We start from the raw sequence: 17,908 nt of genomic DNA, 5'->3' as shown, positions 1-17,908 counted from the left end.
GTATGGAGTATTGTTGTCATATTTGGGCTGGTGCATCTGCCACTAGTCTCTCACTCCTAGACAAGGTTCAAAAGAGAGTCGCCAATCTGATAGGTCATCTAAATTTCAGCCCCTGTCCCATCGACGAAATGTTGCATCCCTCTGCCTTTTCTACAAGTACTTTAATGGTGAATGCTCTGACGAACTACAAGCATTTGTGCCCCCTCGACATAAATACCCCCGACAAACAGCTAAATCCCACCCCTTCACAGTAGAGATCACTATATGTAAGAGAGCCTTCTACTTCAGCAATTTCTTCCCCAGGACAGCTAGACTTTGGAATTCTCTGCCGGGTCCCTGCTTCCCGAACTGTACTGACATGCAGAAGTTCAAGTGCAACGTGAACCGACATCTTGCTGCCCAACTCCCTACACAGTACCCCTGATGCCCATATCCCTGATAGTAGCAATATACCTTGATTGGGGTGAAAATGTAATAAAAATAAATAAATAAATAAAATAACAGAATTTGATTTCTATCTAAAGTTTGGTGCACATATTCTGAATACAATTTGTTATGACTGGCCAGTGCAGATTACGATAAATAGCCTAGAACTATTTTATATTCATTGTATTTTACAGATTACATTTTACGTACATCATCTGATATTCCTAAATGGTGATCCATGGCATCACATAGCATATCAAAATCCTCGTGTGAGTATTTTAAATGATGTTAGGAATCCTGCGGGCTTTCATATCAGTTATATAATATGTTGGATTGATACAGGGATAAGACAAGTTTCAAAAATTTTATGACAATAAACAGGGGAACACACACAAGGAGACAACAGCCAAAAGAAATTATGATACAAGGCAATGATCAAAAATTAACAAATACATTTCAACAACAAAACAAACATATAATCCAATGAGGAATAATAATGTAAAATGTTCTTTCCAGTGAATTTAAGCATTGTCTGCAAAACAAATGTTAATATTTAAATATTTACTGATCTGCAAACACAATCAAGTTTCATTTTTCTTGTCTTTTTTTATGAAATCATTTTTTTCTTCTGACATACAGTCATATCAACACAAATTAAACTCCAAATTCTCTCTTTGCAAGAGTCCATTAAATCTTTTTTGCTTCCCATACCCCCAAACACTGCTTTCATAAACAGTTTGAAGCTATTTAATAGTCTCTTCAGTTTATTATTCGACTGTCTGAATTCAGTGTTAAGCTTCTTGAAAGCCATCTGATGATATTCATTTAGTTTCTTTTTCTTTAACACTAGCAGGTGTGCCCTGCATTGCTCGGGTGTTTGGAAATGTAAAAAAAGTGGTAATAGGCAGGCAGGCTTAAACCTGTGACGCGAAGGCCATAAAGAAAGTAAAAGACAAGCTGAGACCTTAACGCTACGTTAAGACGCAAGATGAAGTGTACAGCGTTCAAATTTATCAATGCCAATCAAAAAATTGACTTGAAGTGAATAAATTAAGAATCACACAAATGCAGAAATGAAGGTTGGCTGCAGGCCAGTTTCTGCTTGAAAAACCAGCTCCTCCCAAGAAAGAGAGAGCTCTCCAAATGAATAGCAATTGTTTGATATGAAAGGTTTCCCCAACATTGATCAAAGCTAATTGCCTTTCTGGAGGTCCTGGATGGAAAGGCAGGTGGCCTACTTCATTGCTCCGATTAGTTTCGCTTTTATACAAAAGATGAACAAACACAATGAAAGGACAGAATAGAGAAAATTTTATAAAAGTTGGTCAAAATAAATTTAGAGACAATGTCCGTTCACAAATCATACATATTATAATCTAGGGAGTATATAAAAAATTCTTCAAAATAGTAACCTTCTTGAGACCCCCCCCAAGCCTTTTGCAGACATAAAAAATCGCACACTGCTTTAGCCTTTTTTATAGATATGTATACATATATATTATCTCTCATCCTCTAGCGTATCCAAAAATTATGAAAAACGATAAAGTAGAATGTTACTAATGAAAACAGTTTTCAAAGACACTTGGTGAAACTTGAGCCAAAGATTTTAAAAGTTTTCAGAAACTAATTACCTTCCTTGTTACAATTTGAACTCTCCTGTTTCTTTTTTTGGCAAAACTATACACACACACACACATATATAAGATACAAAAAAAAAAAAAAAAAAGGTAGCAGGCTTAATGCATTATTTACCCTTCTCTCCTAGCTGCATGCACATACAACATGCTCTTTTAGATACAGAATTGAAATAGAATATCTCGTGTTTTTAAACTCAAAATGTTTCAATAATTAATTTTCCTTATGCAGTAGTATAAACTGTATTTTTTTTTTTTTTTTAAATATTCAATTAACCCTTTACGACCTGGTTGAACAAATTCATTCAGTCATAAATAAATGAATATAATGGCATAAATAAAGTGAGAATTGATTCAAACATGTCTTGTACAGATTAGTTCAGTATCTGGGTAGATGCCAAATATCTTCAGATTGTCCATTGCTTACTTTCAGTATGCTGCCATCGATAACAAATATTTTTTTTAATCATCTACATCATAATTCAGGTTAATAAGGATTAATAGTAAATATGCTCAAGTTACATTGTCCTGAGAAAAAAGAAACATACAGACACAAAAACAATAATTTTATCATATAGGGGACTGTAATGGTGGCGTATTAAGATAAAGATTACATATCTTCTGCAAAAAACCTGTTAAGATATCTGAGAACTCACCACAAGTTCTTTGTAATAACCTCAGCATGACATATTCAGACAATTGGAACAAAAATAACTGGAATCTGTAACCTCCAGGTGAAAGAAACAATGAAGGATTGAGGTGGGAAAAGTTAGCTTCAGAGTCTTCCTGCAAATACAAAAAACAGTGGAAGTATTGAACCTTGAATTTGAAATTAGAAAACCGCTAAGGAAATATTTGTTTAAGTATTTGTCAAATTAATTTACATTCAAACTCTTATAAAACAGCTTAAAGATACATTCAGTTCCAGTCAAGATATGGTACTATTGCTTCCCCGGGAAGAGTTACTTGATTGAGGAATGTCCTCGGAATGCAGCCAGCTCCTCGAGGGAATAAACGATATCCAAACGATAGGTACATGTTGGAAACATCAACAAAAACGGGTCGAGATGTCGTCTGCTATAACCGGCTGGCATGGGTCGTTTCTTGTCTTCATTGCGTCATCTTCCCATCGTCAACATTAATGGCATGCTGAAATTTAACGCTTATACAAAAATAGCGAACAAATGCATTTTTATAAAAATATAATTTATTTAAGATTTAACAATGAGGAGCATATTTTTATAAAGACCAGTTGAAACCAGACGCATGCTATGTCGCATTCGCCGACTTTAGAACCCAAGCTTCAACTGTTTAAAACAATAGAATTATATTTAATTCTCTCTTTCTCCATTGAAAGAGAGAAAAGGGGAGTGAAAGAGAAAAACAGAGAAAGAAAGAGAGAGGGATGGGGGAATTCATACATAAAGTTTAAACATTGTTTTGTTTTTGTATCCAGGTTTGACCTTTCAAATTCTAAGGTCTTATATAGTTTTGCCTTGGTTCAATATTATAAACAAACTGTCATTCTTGGCTTGTGTCAAACCATTTAAGAAAGACTGCTTCTTCTGGCGGCCACTTCGGAGTCGCTCATAGAGCATTTCACTTTGTCTAGCAGCAGACGAGGCCTCCGATAATTTTGTCGGATCCGATCTAAGCACATCCTCCTTGATAAAGGGTTATTAAATTGATTTGCTTTGTTGCAAAAAAGAGATGCAAATAATAATAACTAGTAGGGGCTGTGGAAATTCCACAGGGGACTCATTCACATGTAATATATTGATGTTGGTATTCATGGTATAAATAGAGATGCTCCGATATTATTGTAACTCTTGTTAGAACGGCAAAAATATTTATCTAAGCTAGCAGGGACACTCGGCGTAGCCAGGTCATAAAGCATGCTTAAATATATTTTAATTGTTGCAGATTTTGTGTATATTATCAGAGTTAATGTTCTATCAATTTTTATATATTATAAAGTTGCGATTTCAAAAATAAAAAATATATCCATATGACTTGTGTGCATCAGCTTGAGTTCCTTCAGCTATAATCGAAACCGAAACTAAAATTTATGAAGAATTCTTGATAAAATTATTTATTTATTTAAAAATAAATAAATAAAAATGGATCACTGGAGTTCTATCAGCTATAATTGAAACCAAAACTTCTGAAGAATTCTTGGTAAAATCATTTTTAAAAAATATAAGTGCCATCAGCTATACTTTACTTTAAATGGAAATCAAAACTTATGAAGAATTATTGGGAAAATTATTTATTTTAAGAAATGTGAATCCATAACAATTAAACAACAGTCACTCGGATATAATCGTGACACAAATTAAATAAAACACATGCTCTCATATTATATAGTATTGTTAAAAGTCTTAAAAATTACGCTCCTTTCCTACTATTTTTGGGTGGCAATACGAAAAATATAGTGATTACATTTGATTTTATGATTTTGCTGATCGGCTTAAGAATTAGTGGTAAAAATTACCTAACTGCTTAAAAAATGTACCAAAATGGGATCAGTTTACATTATATTTATATATGCACAACTGAGCCCTCATTCTAAACTCTAAAATAATGTTTCAGTGTGCTCACACATAATCGCGAAAAAAAGTAGAATCCCATGTGTTTCGAGTATTTTAAATGTAAATGAAATTTTTTTTTTAAGTTAACAAACTTCTCAATGTTTGCTCTTTATCTATTCTATCCAAAGTTTTAATACACTTGTGAGATTTTCATCTATATTTTCACTTGTGCTAAAACCAAACAAAATATAAGGAAACATGAAATATTTCAAATGATTTGATGATCAGACAAAATTCCAAGCATGTTAAATCTTTGATATTAAAGTGTGAAGTCTCTAATAGATACCATAGGTCCATTTATCAAATAGATGCGAAAAGCTTTTTAAAATCTGTGATAATGAGTAAGTAGGCAAGTGAACTCTAAAATATTTACTTTGTTTACAATAAAAACTAATGAAAAATTAAATTAGGTTTGGAGAGTCTACATCTGGGAATAAGTTTTCAAATATACTTCGAATAACACTTGCCACAACCACAAAGGATTTCCTTGTGTCCAAAGAGGTTCTATAAAACTTTAATTATTTCAGAAGAAGCCGATGACAGACACCCCAATGGTGTCAACGAAATTTAACCCCTCCCCGCCCAGGGCATTTAAAGCTTTTTAATAATCCTATTAACTCCCTCAGATGAGGGTACATAGACATTTTAGCAAATAAATGAGGCAAGTTATCTCTCAATAAATGACCAATAAATAAAATAAATTAAACAGTGCTAATCAATATTAAATCTGTACATGATATTTATAATGCATTCTGTGGCCCTTCTCAGTCTTATCTTGTAAAGGAACAACTTCTAATAAAAAAAAAATTTTTAAACAAACAATTTGTGCTTGTTCCACTTTTTTATTTTAAAAAATCGGTTTGAAATCAGAAATTTGTCCGATTCCTATACCCCAAAACGTTCCAATTTGTCAGATTCCAGATTCTGATTAATCATCGCAACATTAATATATATACATACTAGCTGTACCCTGCCATGCATTGCTTTGGCTCAATTTGATGTAATGGAAAAATCTAATAAAAAGAGAAAAATGCATGTTTCTTATATTCTTAGTACAGCAATCCACTCTAAAAAGTGAAAAAGAAGGTGAAAAAAGATGGTACTCTTGCAGAATTTGATCCGGATACTTGGGAGTTTGTCAATCATGGCTTGGGCTCAATCAACAATCAGTGGATTAAGCCAAACATAGCTAACATATTGAACCGCTAAATCAAATTTATTTTGTTTTTGTATACAAAAATGTGAGTTATTAATATTTAAGGGGGGGGGGGTACTATATACAGATTCGAAAAAGTTGTCCAAAAACAAATAAATGAAAGCAAAGGTAAAGTAACTTGCGTTTCTACCTAATTAGATAATTTTTTAGTGTTTTTATTTAATGTAAAATGTTTAATCGGCTCGAAAAACAGTTTTTATCAATGTATTAAAAAAAGACAAATGGTCGCGGACTCTGTTGAATACATTAAGTTTGGAAAAATAAGTTAAAAACTAAAAACTATACAAAACAGTGTCTGAAACCCACTGAATATGTTACCGTGACATAGACTGACATATTCTGTGGGTTTCTGACAGTATTTTGCATAGATTTTTAGTTTTAATTCATTTTCTCAAACTTAACGTAATCAACAGTGTCCGCCACCATTTGTATCTTTCAAATACACCGATAAACACTGTTTTTCGAGCCAACTAAACATTACATTAAATAAAAAGGGTTTGTTTTACTAATCACAGATACGAAAAAGTTGTTGAAAAATAAATATATAACAAATAAATGTTATCAAAGGCAAGATAAGTAAATTTTCTACCTAACTGAATCAGATTTTAGTGCTTCTATGTAATGTAAAATATTTAATCGGTTTGAAAACATGCAGTGATTATCGGTATATTTGAAAAATACAAATGGCGGCAAATTGCGTTGAACACATTAGGTTTGGGAAAATGGGTTAAAACTAAAAAAAACTATAGAAAATACTGTTAGCAACTCAATATATGTTACCGTGACATAGGCTGACATATATTCAGTGTTTTTTTTTTTACAGTATTTTATAGTTTTTTAGCTTTAACTCATTTTCCCAAACTTAACAGTCTGCCGCCATTTGTAATTTCCAAATATAGCAGTAAACGCGTTTTTCAAGCCGAATAAGCATTTTACATTAAATAAACACACTAAAAATTATCCAGTTTGGTAGAAAAGTAACTTATCTTGCCTTTGATAATATTTGTTATACATTTGTTTTTTGACAACTTTTTTCGAATCTATGTGTACAGTAATACAAACCCAATAAAAACACTAAAAATTATCCAGTAAGGTAGAAAAGTAACTTATCTTGCCTTTGAAAACATTTACTGGTTATATATTTGTTTTTTTTTCTTGACAACTTTTTCAAATCTTTGTACAAGTACAAACCGAAGGGGGTATTTTTCTGTCTATTTTTATTTTTGGTATCGCGCTGTTTTAAAATAGTTTTTCCAAATTAAATTTAAATTTCACAATATCTTTTTTTTTTTCTTTTTTTTACATTAGATCCACCTCCACAATTTCCTTTAAAATGACTACTTTTAAAGGTTTTTGACTATGTTGAATAAGAAAATCTCATTTAAAATTTGCAGAGGCAAGTAGTTTTCGAGATATAAAGACCTGTACTATGCACAGGCCATGAAACACTCCCAACTTTCCCATATTAAGAACGCCTCTAACCTCCCCATGTTAAAAATGGCTTTTGGAATAAATACCACAATTCTCCCCATGTTAAGAACGGCTTTCGGAATAAACACCCAACCTTAAAAATTGTGGATGTGGACCCAATGTGAAAATTTACCTTTTGTTTTTTGTTTTTTAATAAATTGTTAGTTGAAAGCACAGAATAGTTACAAAACACTATCCCCTCCCCATGGTAAGAATAGCTGAAAAAATAACGGTTTTCTTGGTAGAAACTTTTCTGTATTTCACCTAACAATTTCTTTAATAAAGAAAAATCATTCATATTTTCTTATATAAAACGACTTCTATTTAAAAAAATTTTTTTTTTAATTGTACTTCCAATTTTGTTAAAAGTTTTCTTGGAAAAAAACAAAAAAACTTTAACCTAACAATTTACGGTAAAAAAAGCAAAGAACCAAACAATCGACTGACGTATACTTTCACAATATCTTTTTTTATAATTTCAAGATACCTTTTTTTTTCATAATAAATTGTTAGTTGAAAGCACAGAATAGTTACAAAACACTCCCCTCTCCACTGAAAAATATAAAAACAAAAAAAAGGGTATTATTTCAGCATATTACCAACATACATAAAAAAACAGTACTTTCACCTAACAATTTTAATAATAATAAAAAAGTTCATATTTTCTTATATAGAAACAACTGTTTAAAAAAAAAAAAAAAAAGTGTTCTGCCAATTTTGTTAAAAATAATTTTTACAACAAAGATGGTTTCGTTTCAACTCAAAACGCACCTTCTGGCAAGCAATTTTTTTTAAATTAAAAAATTGGGAAGATAAACAAATGAAAGCGGAGTCGTAGAAATATCACCCCCATGCATAATTTCTATACTGATAGGTTTTTGGAAATTTCTTCACTGGATTATCATTGATTGGACACTAATTAACCAGATTATGAACAAAGAGAAAAGGAAAAGAAAAAAAAAAAAATTCCTTTTGACATTTGAAAGGGTGCTCACTTTTTAGTTACAACATTCTGGTAAATCAATCACCCATTTCGTAACCAATAAAAACGCGGGTATATCAAAACCATAGAAAGTAAAAATGACATGAGCCTACCGCATTTGTAAGTCAGAAATCTTTATTTTGCTTCTCAAAGAAAAAAAAAATGAAAATAACTTTTGTTTTTTATGAAAATCAAGTTTCGAGTTTTTTTTTTTTAAGTTTTTTTTTTTTTTTTTTTTTTTTTAACTTATTTAGTTTTTTGTATTTGGAAAAGTGAGTTTGTGGGTGTTTTGTTTTATAAAATAATTTGTTTTTTATGAAAGGTGAGTTTGTGGGTGTTTCTTTACAATAATTTATCTGTTTTATGAAAGGTGAGGTTTTTTTGTTTTATTTTTCAAAACTTTTTTTTTTTTTTTTTTTTTAAGTATTATAAATTTCACTAACATGCTGGAGAAATGTTTCATAATTTTCCTTCCCATTGTCAATTTCCATATCGTACCATCGTAGCTTCGTCACCATGGGACCATTTCATATCTCCCGAAGACACTTCCGTGTTTAGAAAAAAAAACGGAAGTAAAACCCGGAACAGTCTCAGAGAATCAATTTATGAAAAATATTTTTATTTTATTTAATTTATAATTTACAATATTAATTTATTTTAATAAACATATTCCGGCAGATTTGCCGTTTAGTTGTACAAATATTCTCAAACCAGATAATCACTAAAAGGGACTCTTAAAGGTCGTCACTGGCAAAAGTTTTTTACATGTTTTACAAACTTTAAATGGGTAAAATCTAATAACATAATTATTGAAAATGTGATTATAATTTAATTTAAATTAACCTCATTCTTTAACAAAATGCAAGATGAAGTTTTAAAATGATTAAATATGTTTTATTTCATAATTTAACATTAAAAACATTGAACAATAAAAATAAAATTTTGGGTACTTATGTATTTTTTGTTACTGTGCTGAAATAATATTTTAATATTTTGAAAGCCATTCTTAATATGGGGAGAATGTTTTCCAACTATTCTGTGCTTACAACTTACAGGTAATAAAAAAAAAGATATTGTGAAACTTTAATTTAACCTAAAAATCTATTTAAAAATAGCATGATATTAAAAATGCATAAGCACCAAATTTTGGTTTAATTTTACAATAGATATTGGTCTCAGGTGCATACGATGGCAGATGGTAACCGCACTATTTTTATAGGTTTCTTTTTTCAGTTTAAATTAAAGTTTCACAACATTTTTTTTTTTTTTTTTAATTATAAGGTGGAAGCACAGAATAGTTATAAAACACCCTCACTTCCTCATTAAGAAGTGTTTTCAAAATAACATTATTATTTCAGCACAGCTCCAAAACTACATTAGTACCCAAAATTTCATTTTTATTGGTCAATGTTTTTCATTTTAAATAAAATAAAACACATTTAATAATTTTAAAACTTCATCTTGTATTATATTTTTTTTAATATGTTAAACAAATTTAAATTAAATTTTAATCACATGATCTCATTTTCAATAATTATGATTTATGATTTTACCCATTTAAAGTTTGTAAAACATGTAAACAAACTTTTGCTCGATACCAGTGATGACCTTTAAGAGTTCCTTTTAGTGATTACCTGGTTTGAGGATATTTATACAACTAAATGGCAAATCTGCCAAAACAATCTGGGGGAAAAAAAGTTTGCTTTAAAAACAGCAAATGAATTCGATAGAAAAAAATGGATGCTATTTTTTTTCCCCCCCAATAACATAAGAAATAAAGAATTAGGCAAATTTATTTTAGGTAGGCTTGGCGAGGAAAGCTTTAAACAAAGCAAATGAATTTAAATTTTAAAAAAAAAAAAAAAATGGATTCTTGGAATTCGAGATATCGTTAGATGCCACAAAAAAAAAAAAAAAAAAACTAAACAATTACAACGTAATGTTGGATGAAAACGTAATGATGGATGAAAAGCCTTAAGATAAACAAATGAATTTAAATTTAAAAAATAGGGGATGTTTTTTTTTTTACTTATCGATTAAACAGACAATGAAATCTTGTAATTCGAAAGTCATCAAATTGTAGTGCATTAATTGAAACGTTCAGTTCTACCGGTAATAAAATCGAGAACAGTCCTGCACAATAGACTTATGAAAAATATTTTTATTTTATTTAATATTTTTATAATTTGCAATGTTAATTTATTTTAATAACAAAAACATTCCTCGGCTCTAAGGATAGACTGTCTTAAAATTCCAATTAAATTGGTAATGTAGAAATATTGTTTTATTGATAACTAACAAACCAAGAATTAGATTTTTATATATATATAGATATCACAGAGTGTATTGAGAAGAAATTTTACACTTTAGAAAGGAAAAAAAAGTTATATTCTTGCCAATAACTGCATCTCATAGAGGTTCTTTTGCCAGATAGAGCTTACTCAAAGAAGTCAACCTGAACATCAACCAATCCCTCTAAACTCATCATTATATAGAGACACCTAACACTAATTAGCAGACTGCTCATTCTTGGTGTTGCAGGCAGTTTCAATTTTCCCAACTAATCTCATTCTTTCATATACTTCCATGTATAACACTTTTTTTTATTATTATTCCATTTTCACCCTAAGCAAGGCATAGTGGCACTTTGATGTGGGGGGAGGGGGCTACTATTGGGGCCAGAGGGAGTTGAGCAGCAAGATGTCTTTTCACATTACACTTGAACTTCTGCATGTCAGTACAGTTGGGAAAGCAGGAACCTGGGAGTAACAAAGTCTAGCAGTTCTGGGGAAGAAACTATTAGAGCAGAAGGCCTTCTTACATCTAGGAATCTCTACTGTGTAGGGGTGGGATTTTGCTGCTTGTCGAATTTATTGGAAGTATTTATGTCAAGGGAGTACAGGGTTTATAGTTCATCAGAGCATCCACCATTAAAATACTTATAGAACAGGCAGAGGGATGCAACATTTCATCAATGAAACAGAGGCTGAAGCTTAGATGACAGTCCATACTTATATATTCTCTTTTGAACCCTGTCCAAGAGCAGGAGACTAATAGCAGATGGACCAGCCCAAATGGAACAATACTCTCTAGATGGGCGAATGGTGGCTTTGTAGAGGTACAGGATACTTTCAGGCCTAAGCCCACTTTTCTTGGGATAGCCCTGGCAATGCTCTCGATGTTCCAGCTCATGTTTCTTGTGAACGTTAAGCTGAGGAGTTTGAAAACAGTACTTTCAGGTAATGTATCTTCAGCCACAGCTATTAGTGATTGAGAAGGTTTCTTGTAATTATTGAAGGAAATGGGCTTAGTTTTGGCAGCATTGAATGTGACCATCCATTTTTGTCCCCATTCCACTACAGATTGGAGGGCTTCCTCTTGTGTTTCTGCCATTTCCTTAGAAATGTGTTCATTTGTTTTCTCCTCATGTCTGTTATAGAGTGTGGTGTCATCAGCAAATATATCCATCTCAGATACAATTTTATCAGGGAGGTTATTTATGAATATTAGGAATAATAAAGATCCAAGGATAGACCCCTGACATACACCCGCATTTATATCATACTGTTTAAATGTATGACTGTCGGGAACAAACTGGGTTCTTATTTAAGAAGGATATAATTATGTTAAGTATTTGTTCAGTGATACTGTATGATCTGATTTTCCTGAAAAGACGATTCTGCCAAACCCTGTCAAAAGCTATAGATATATAAGGCTACTGCTCTACCCTCCCCTGTTTTATCCAGTGTATGGTATATAAGTTCATAAATTACAGTTAGGATATCTGCTGTAGAACGGGATTGCCTAAATTCATACTGTTGATTGGTCAGAAGTTTAGCAGCTGTACTGAATAAGGAATAAGCTGTCAATTTGATTACCTCAAAGTTTTTTTATCAACTCGACTGAAAAGTGGTCAAAGTTTTCTTGTTCAACAAGATTTAATTCCTTTAACACTAATAAATTCTGTCAAAAGAACTTGTTTCAAGAGTTTCCAACCTCACAGTGATAAACCACTAAGGATATGCAACACTATCTGACAATGAATTATAACTTATTTTTCATGCTGACAATCCAGTGTTCAAAACTTTTGATAAAGCAAACATGGATTGTATATCATCCATCAAACTGACTCAATATTCCAAATGTTAAGTGATCTGTAATTGTAATAAAAATACTCATTTATTTTTAAAAGTGAGAGTACAACTGTAAAATACTCACAAGAGAAATTTTATTTAACCAGCTGCAAGTTTCTTTCCGGAAACTCTGTTCTTGCTTTTTGTCAAATACAGGCCAAATTCCTCTGAAAGAAAAAAGAGCAAAAATATTTGTTGTATCCAAATAAATGCTTCATATGTTTTGTGACAGCATATAAAAAGAGGAGTTTATCATTGTAAAATTAACACAAAACTTATGTATATGAAACAATACAATTAGATTTCCATACTGACAGGAAATAATTAAAATACTATTTTCAAAATCACTACAGAAGTTTAGTCCAGATTAGGCAAGTAAGATTTTGAAAAACCAGTGTTATCTGGTCTACAAAAAATGTCTGAACAGCTCCACTGGTATTCTCTGGTAAGGGCAACTTTGGCAATTGGCAATAAACTAACTCTTTTTTCAAAACAGAAGGTAAATCCTGAGAAAGTGGACCGCCTAAATCACAATCTAAATGAAAAGTACTGGGACTGCTGTATTGCCATTTGATGAATGGATTCTGGACCATGCAGTAGATTCTGGTGGGGCCTCTCTATGCCATACTAGTGGGTAATTGTTACGGCTTTACCTTATCATTAGCTACAAAAAAAAAAAAAAAAAAAAAAAAATTTCTTTGTTTCTTTTTCTCTTAGTTTCCCCTCTCAGTCCTGCTGAGTCTGACGACCTAGTCCAAAAACTCCAAAATTCCATCATGACAAGTTTCAAGAAAAAATACACGATTAAATCCGAATCTCAAACTTCCAACATAGACCCCACTACCATGTCTCCTCCTCCAACATCATGGGTCTACGTTCTAACCTTCCAGAGGTTGAAGCCCAATTACAGTAGACTAAACCAGACCTCTTATTTTTAAGCGAAACTGGCATTGGACAGAGTATTTCCCTAAATGAGTTCGTAATTAAGGGATACTCTAACTTAACTTCCAAATCTGACCCCCAAGATCGCCATAGGCATGGAATATGTGCCTATATTAAAGATGGCTTTCCATATGGTAGGAACATCTCCAGAGAAGATCCTAACTTACCCTATATTTGCTCCCGGGTGGCACTAGCTCACACTACTGTATTTATATTTACTCTCTATCGCCCCCATAACAACAGAGTTACTATCTTTAAAAGCATATCTGAGAAAACTGACCAAGTTCTATCAGCTTATTCTTCAGCTAACATTAACGTATGTGGAGACTTCAATGTTTACAATGTGGAATGGTTGACCCACTCAAACAAGACCGATGATGAGGGGAAGTTCTGTCATGATTTCTCTATTGCTTATGACCTCACTCAGATTGTTCACAAATCCACCTGTGTGCCCTACAATGAAGCTAGTATGTGAGTCTCCTGGACCTTTTTCTCACAACTTGCCCTGAACTATGTTCAATTTCCGTTCTGTCTCCTCTTAGATCTTCCGACCACTCAGTTGTATCAATTACGATAAAAATGAAATGTAATAAGTCCTCAGACGTACCTCTCCATCGTACAGTATATCTGTTAAGTTTGCAGGTTGAAACAAGTAACGTAGAAAGCAATACAAATGACTCAACAAACAAGGTAGATCAAATAAGAAGTGTATTAGGAAAAGGTATATTTACAGGATATGTACATAATGGTGTCAAATAAAAGTCTTTGCTGGAGAAACATATCTGCTCTCGGCGGCCTTCGGTGGCTTCTGGTGAACACACCCAGACTAACTGAGTCTTCCTATTTATGTGTAATTACTATCCACATATGCAAATGAATGTGTGCCACCACAACACCCTCCTCCCAAGATTTGAAGTCGCACAGATTTCAATATCTTTTTCTCTTGGGATTTAACATTAATGGTTCATTAAACTTTCTTTTTCTACCTGATCTTCGGGGTTCAGGTGTATATTGAGGCGGTTCCAAATTAAAGGATTAGTATATGATGTCCATGGTTTCCTCCTCTTCGACTGCTGTTGTATAATCACCATCTTGTATGTGGCGTTTTTTATTTGGTTCAGGTGCCTTTTATGTATATTTTGTGGACCTTTAATCATGTAAGTACAATCACCAATGCGTTTATCCACTACTCCACATTCCCAGTAAAAAGTGTTATTCCTGTAGCACTTGAAATATACTCGATCACCCGAGTTATATTTCTTTCTTATCATGTGTGTAGTGTTTCGGACAATTGCCTATCTTGGCAATAGTTTATCAAACGCAGATTTCACCTTTCTGGCAAACATTAAATCAGCTAGTGATATGTTTGATGGGGTATTAGGGTGCAGTGTTATCCTATATATTTGCAAAAATTGTTGCAAAGCTTTTTCCGTTGGTATCCCAATGGATTTTTTTAACCCTCGTTTTAACGTGCCCACGAACCTCTCCGCAAGGCCGTTCGATCTTGGATGATACAGCGGAGTAGTGATATGCTTTACTTGGAACGTGTCATAAAATTCCTTAAAGTCTGTGGATGTGAATTGAGTTCCGTTGTCAGTGACCAGTGTGTCTGGTACATCAAATCGTGCAAATAACTCGTGTAGGAATCCTATTGAGTTGTTCGTTGTTGGATTCCTGCAACGCATTACCTCAGGCCATTTTGTGTAACTATCTACTACAATTAAGTAGTAATTTTCTCGTACTGGACCAGCGAAGACCATGTGAATTCTCGACCATGAGTGGTCGGTTTTCGGCCAAGGTTTGTGTACTATAGGTGGGGCTTTTGCCGCTAACTGGCATCCTTCATATCTATTTATTGTTGTAGCTATGTCGACGTCCATGTTACACCAGTATATGTAGCTTCTCATTAGAGACTTCATCTGATTTATCCCCGGATGTCCTGTGTGGAAGTCTCTCAAAATCCTCTTCTGCAATGTTTTAAGGTATTACTACTCTCTCGCTATATAATAACACATCGTTACATATGGAAAAAATTTCCTGAACCTTTTTGTCATTTATAATTTTTTCTTTTCTATCATTTATATTTCATCTTTATCGGCTTCTCTTTTAATGTCTGACAATGTTACCGGTAGTTCTTTAATGATGTTTGCTACCATATTTTTCACTTCGACGTTTGTTCGAATTGCTGCAATCACTGATTCTTCCAAATTATGTTTCTGTGGTATCAGTCTTGAAAGTCCATCCGCATGGCAAATCTTTTTCAATGCTAGATGTTGTAGCTGGAAATCGTAATTCAGTAGGATCGTACCCCAGCGCAGCAATCTATTTGCGGTGTATACAGGCAATCCTTTTTTTGATCCGTAGATTGTGACTAATGGTTTATGGTCAGTTTCAAGTATGAATTGTCTACCATATAAATATCGGTGGAACTTAGTCACTGCAAAGATTATACTCAACGCTTCTTTGTCAATCTGTGAATACGCCTTCTCTGCTTGAAGCAGCGTTCTTGAAGCGTAAGCTATCGGCTTTCTAGATCCATTAGGCATGATATGTTGAATGCATGCTCCTATGCCGTAGGAACTAGCGTCACTAGCGATGACTATATTTAATTTTGTGTCATAGTGAGTTAGAAATAATTCAGATGTTAGTGCGCTCTTTATTTTGTCAAAAGCGGTTTGACATTCTTGCGTCCAGTTCCAAGGTGTGTCCTTTTTTAGCAGTTCATTTAAGGGAGCTCGCAAATTATGCATCCCTTCAATAAAAGATTGGTAATAATCCTAAGAAACTCTGCAAGCACGTTATTAGGTGCTGGCATGTTTTTTATTGCCACAGATCTTTCTGGGCCTGGACGTCGCCCATGTTTATTTATTATATGTCCAAATACTTAATTTCGCTCATACAAAAGTCGCATTTATTTTCTTTTACTTTAAACCCGAATTCTTGTATTCGAGTGAATACTTGTTTTAAATGCTCCTTATGTTCTTCTAGGGATTTGCTCCTGATAACAATGTCGTCCAGGTATGCACATGCGTACTCAATACCACTTAGCATGGTGTCCATTGTTTGTTGAAAAATGGTAGGCGCTACTTTGATGCCAAAGGGCAACCGGTTCTATTTGTACAATCCCTTATGCGTGTTGATGCATAGTATTTTTGAGCAATTCTCCTCGACCGGTATTTGTAAATACGCGTCGCTCAAGTCTATCTCGGAGAAGATATTACCACCATTCAACTTTGTGAATATTTCCTCTGGGCTTGGTAGAGGGTAATGGTAATCTTGTAATATCGAGTTTAGACCTGTCGAAAAGTCTGCGCACACTCTGATTTCATCATTCTTTTTCTTTACATACACGGTGGGGGCTGCCCAGTCGCTATGTTCTATTTTTGATAGTATTCCTGTCTGTTCCAATCTGTCTAATTCTTTATTAATTCTTTATTAATCTTTTCCAACCCAGCGAACGGAACGTTTCGCTTTTTTCTAAAAATTGTGCTGGTGTTTTCTTTAAGTTCAAACAAGGCCTTAAATTTATTGCAACGACCTAATTTAGTCATAAATACATCAGGGAATAATTTTTTTAAGTCCTCTTTTACATTTTCTGTTGTTTTTTTACAGAATGTATTAATTGGCTTATCCCAGAGTCCAAATTTCTCAATTAAATCTATTCCAAACAGGTTTTCGCTATTTTTTAATATGAACATTTTTAATTTCTTCGTAATCCCTTTTAATTTTATCGGAAGGATAACTTCTCCTTCAAATTTTATCTCACCACCAGTTACCGTCCGAGCTGATTTACTTGTTTTCATCATGGTTGGTTTACCCAACTTTTTCCATGTATTCAAGTTTATTATAGAAATATCGGATCCTGAATTCAGTTGTAATTTTATTGGTGTTTTAAATATTTCCACTTTTATGTATTTTCGCCGATTTTTGTCTAATTTTTCATTTGATTTTGTTTGCTGTACTCTCTTTCTGGTGAAATCTTTATATCTGCAACAATCGCTTTTGTGTCCGACTTTCTTGCAAATGTAGCATTTTTTCTTCTTATAAGGACAATCCGATTCCCAATGTCTTTCTGCGCATCTCTTACAGTTATATCTAGGAAGAGACTTGTTATATTCTTTACTATAATTATAATTATTATATTTGGAACATCTCGTTCCGTTTTGACTGCTTTTATTTGTATAGTTCTTGGTTGGTGTGTATGGTTTTCTAACCTTTCTTACATATGCCATTCCAGATTCTTTTATCTTTTTTGAATCCATTTTTAGTGTAATGGCCCTTTCACAATCCTCTGCTAATTTCTGAAGTGTTAAATCTTGCTCAGATTCCAGCTTAGACAACACTCGTCTGCGTATTTCTGCATTTTTCATGGAGACTAACCTTTGTGCGAAGATTAAGCATTTGAAATCTTCTACTGTTAGTTCCGCTAGCTTAAATTTATCAGTTTTTATTGACAACTGATGTGTATGTCAAATAATCTTGGTTGTCCATCTTCCTTAGATTCATACACAACC

The 17,908-nt window shown here is 33.0% G+C and overlaps 1 protein-coding gene across 3 annotated transcripts in view; it reads right to left on the bottom strand.

The window, feature by feature from the left end:
- LOC145246788 (uncharacterized) overlaps positions 1 to 17,908 on the bottom strand; it is a 242,356-nt gene that overhangs the window by 142,627 nt on the left and 81,821 nt on the right. For all 3 annotated transcript variants that reach the window (XM_080108584.1, XM_080108586.1, XM_080108585.1), the window contains exons 4-5: positions 12,538 to 12,619; positions 2,717 to 2,846 (exon numbers count right to left, since the gene is read on the bottom strand). In XM_080108584.1, the coding sequence (XP_079964710.1) occupies positions 2,717 to 2,846; positions 12,538 to 12,619 (212 nt within the window). The remainder of the gene's footprint in view (positions 1 to 2,716; positions 2,847 to 12,537; positions 12,620 to 17,908) is intronic.

The sequence above is a fragment of the Euprymna scolopes genome, chromosome 24, assembly GCF_053919585.1.
Source record: "Euprymna scolopes isolate OS-2025 chromosome 24, ASM5391958v1, whole genome shotgun sequence".
Classification (NCBI taxonomy): domain Eukaryota; kingdom Metazoa; phylum Mollusca; class Cephalopoda; order Sepiida; family Sepiolidae; genus Euprymna; species Euprymna scolopes.
Note: the sequence above shows the minus strand (reverse complement) of the source record. Positions and strands in the feature narration are given on the sequence as shown.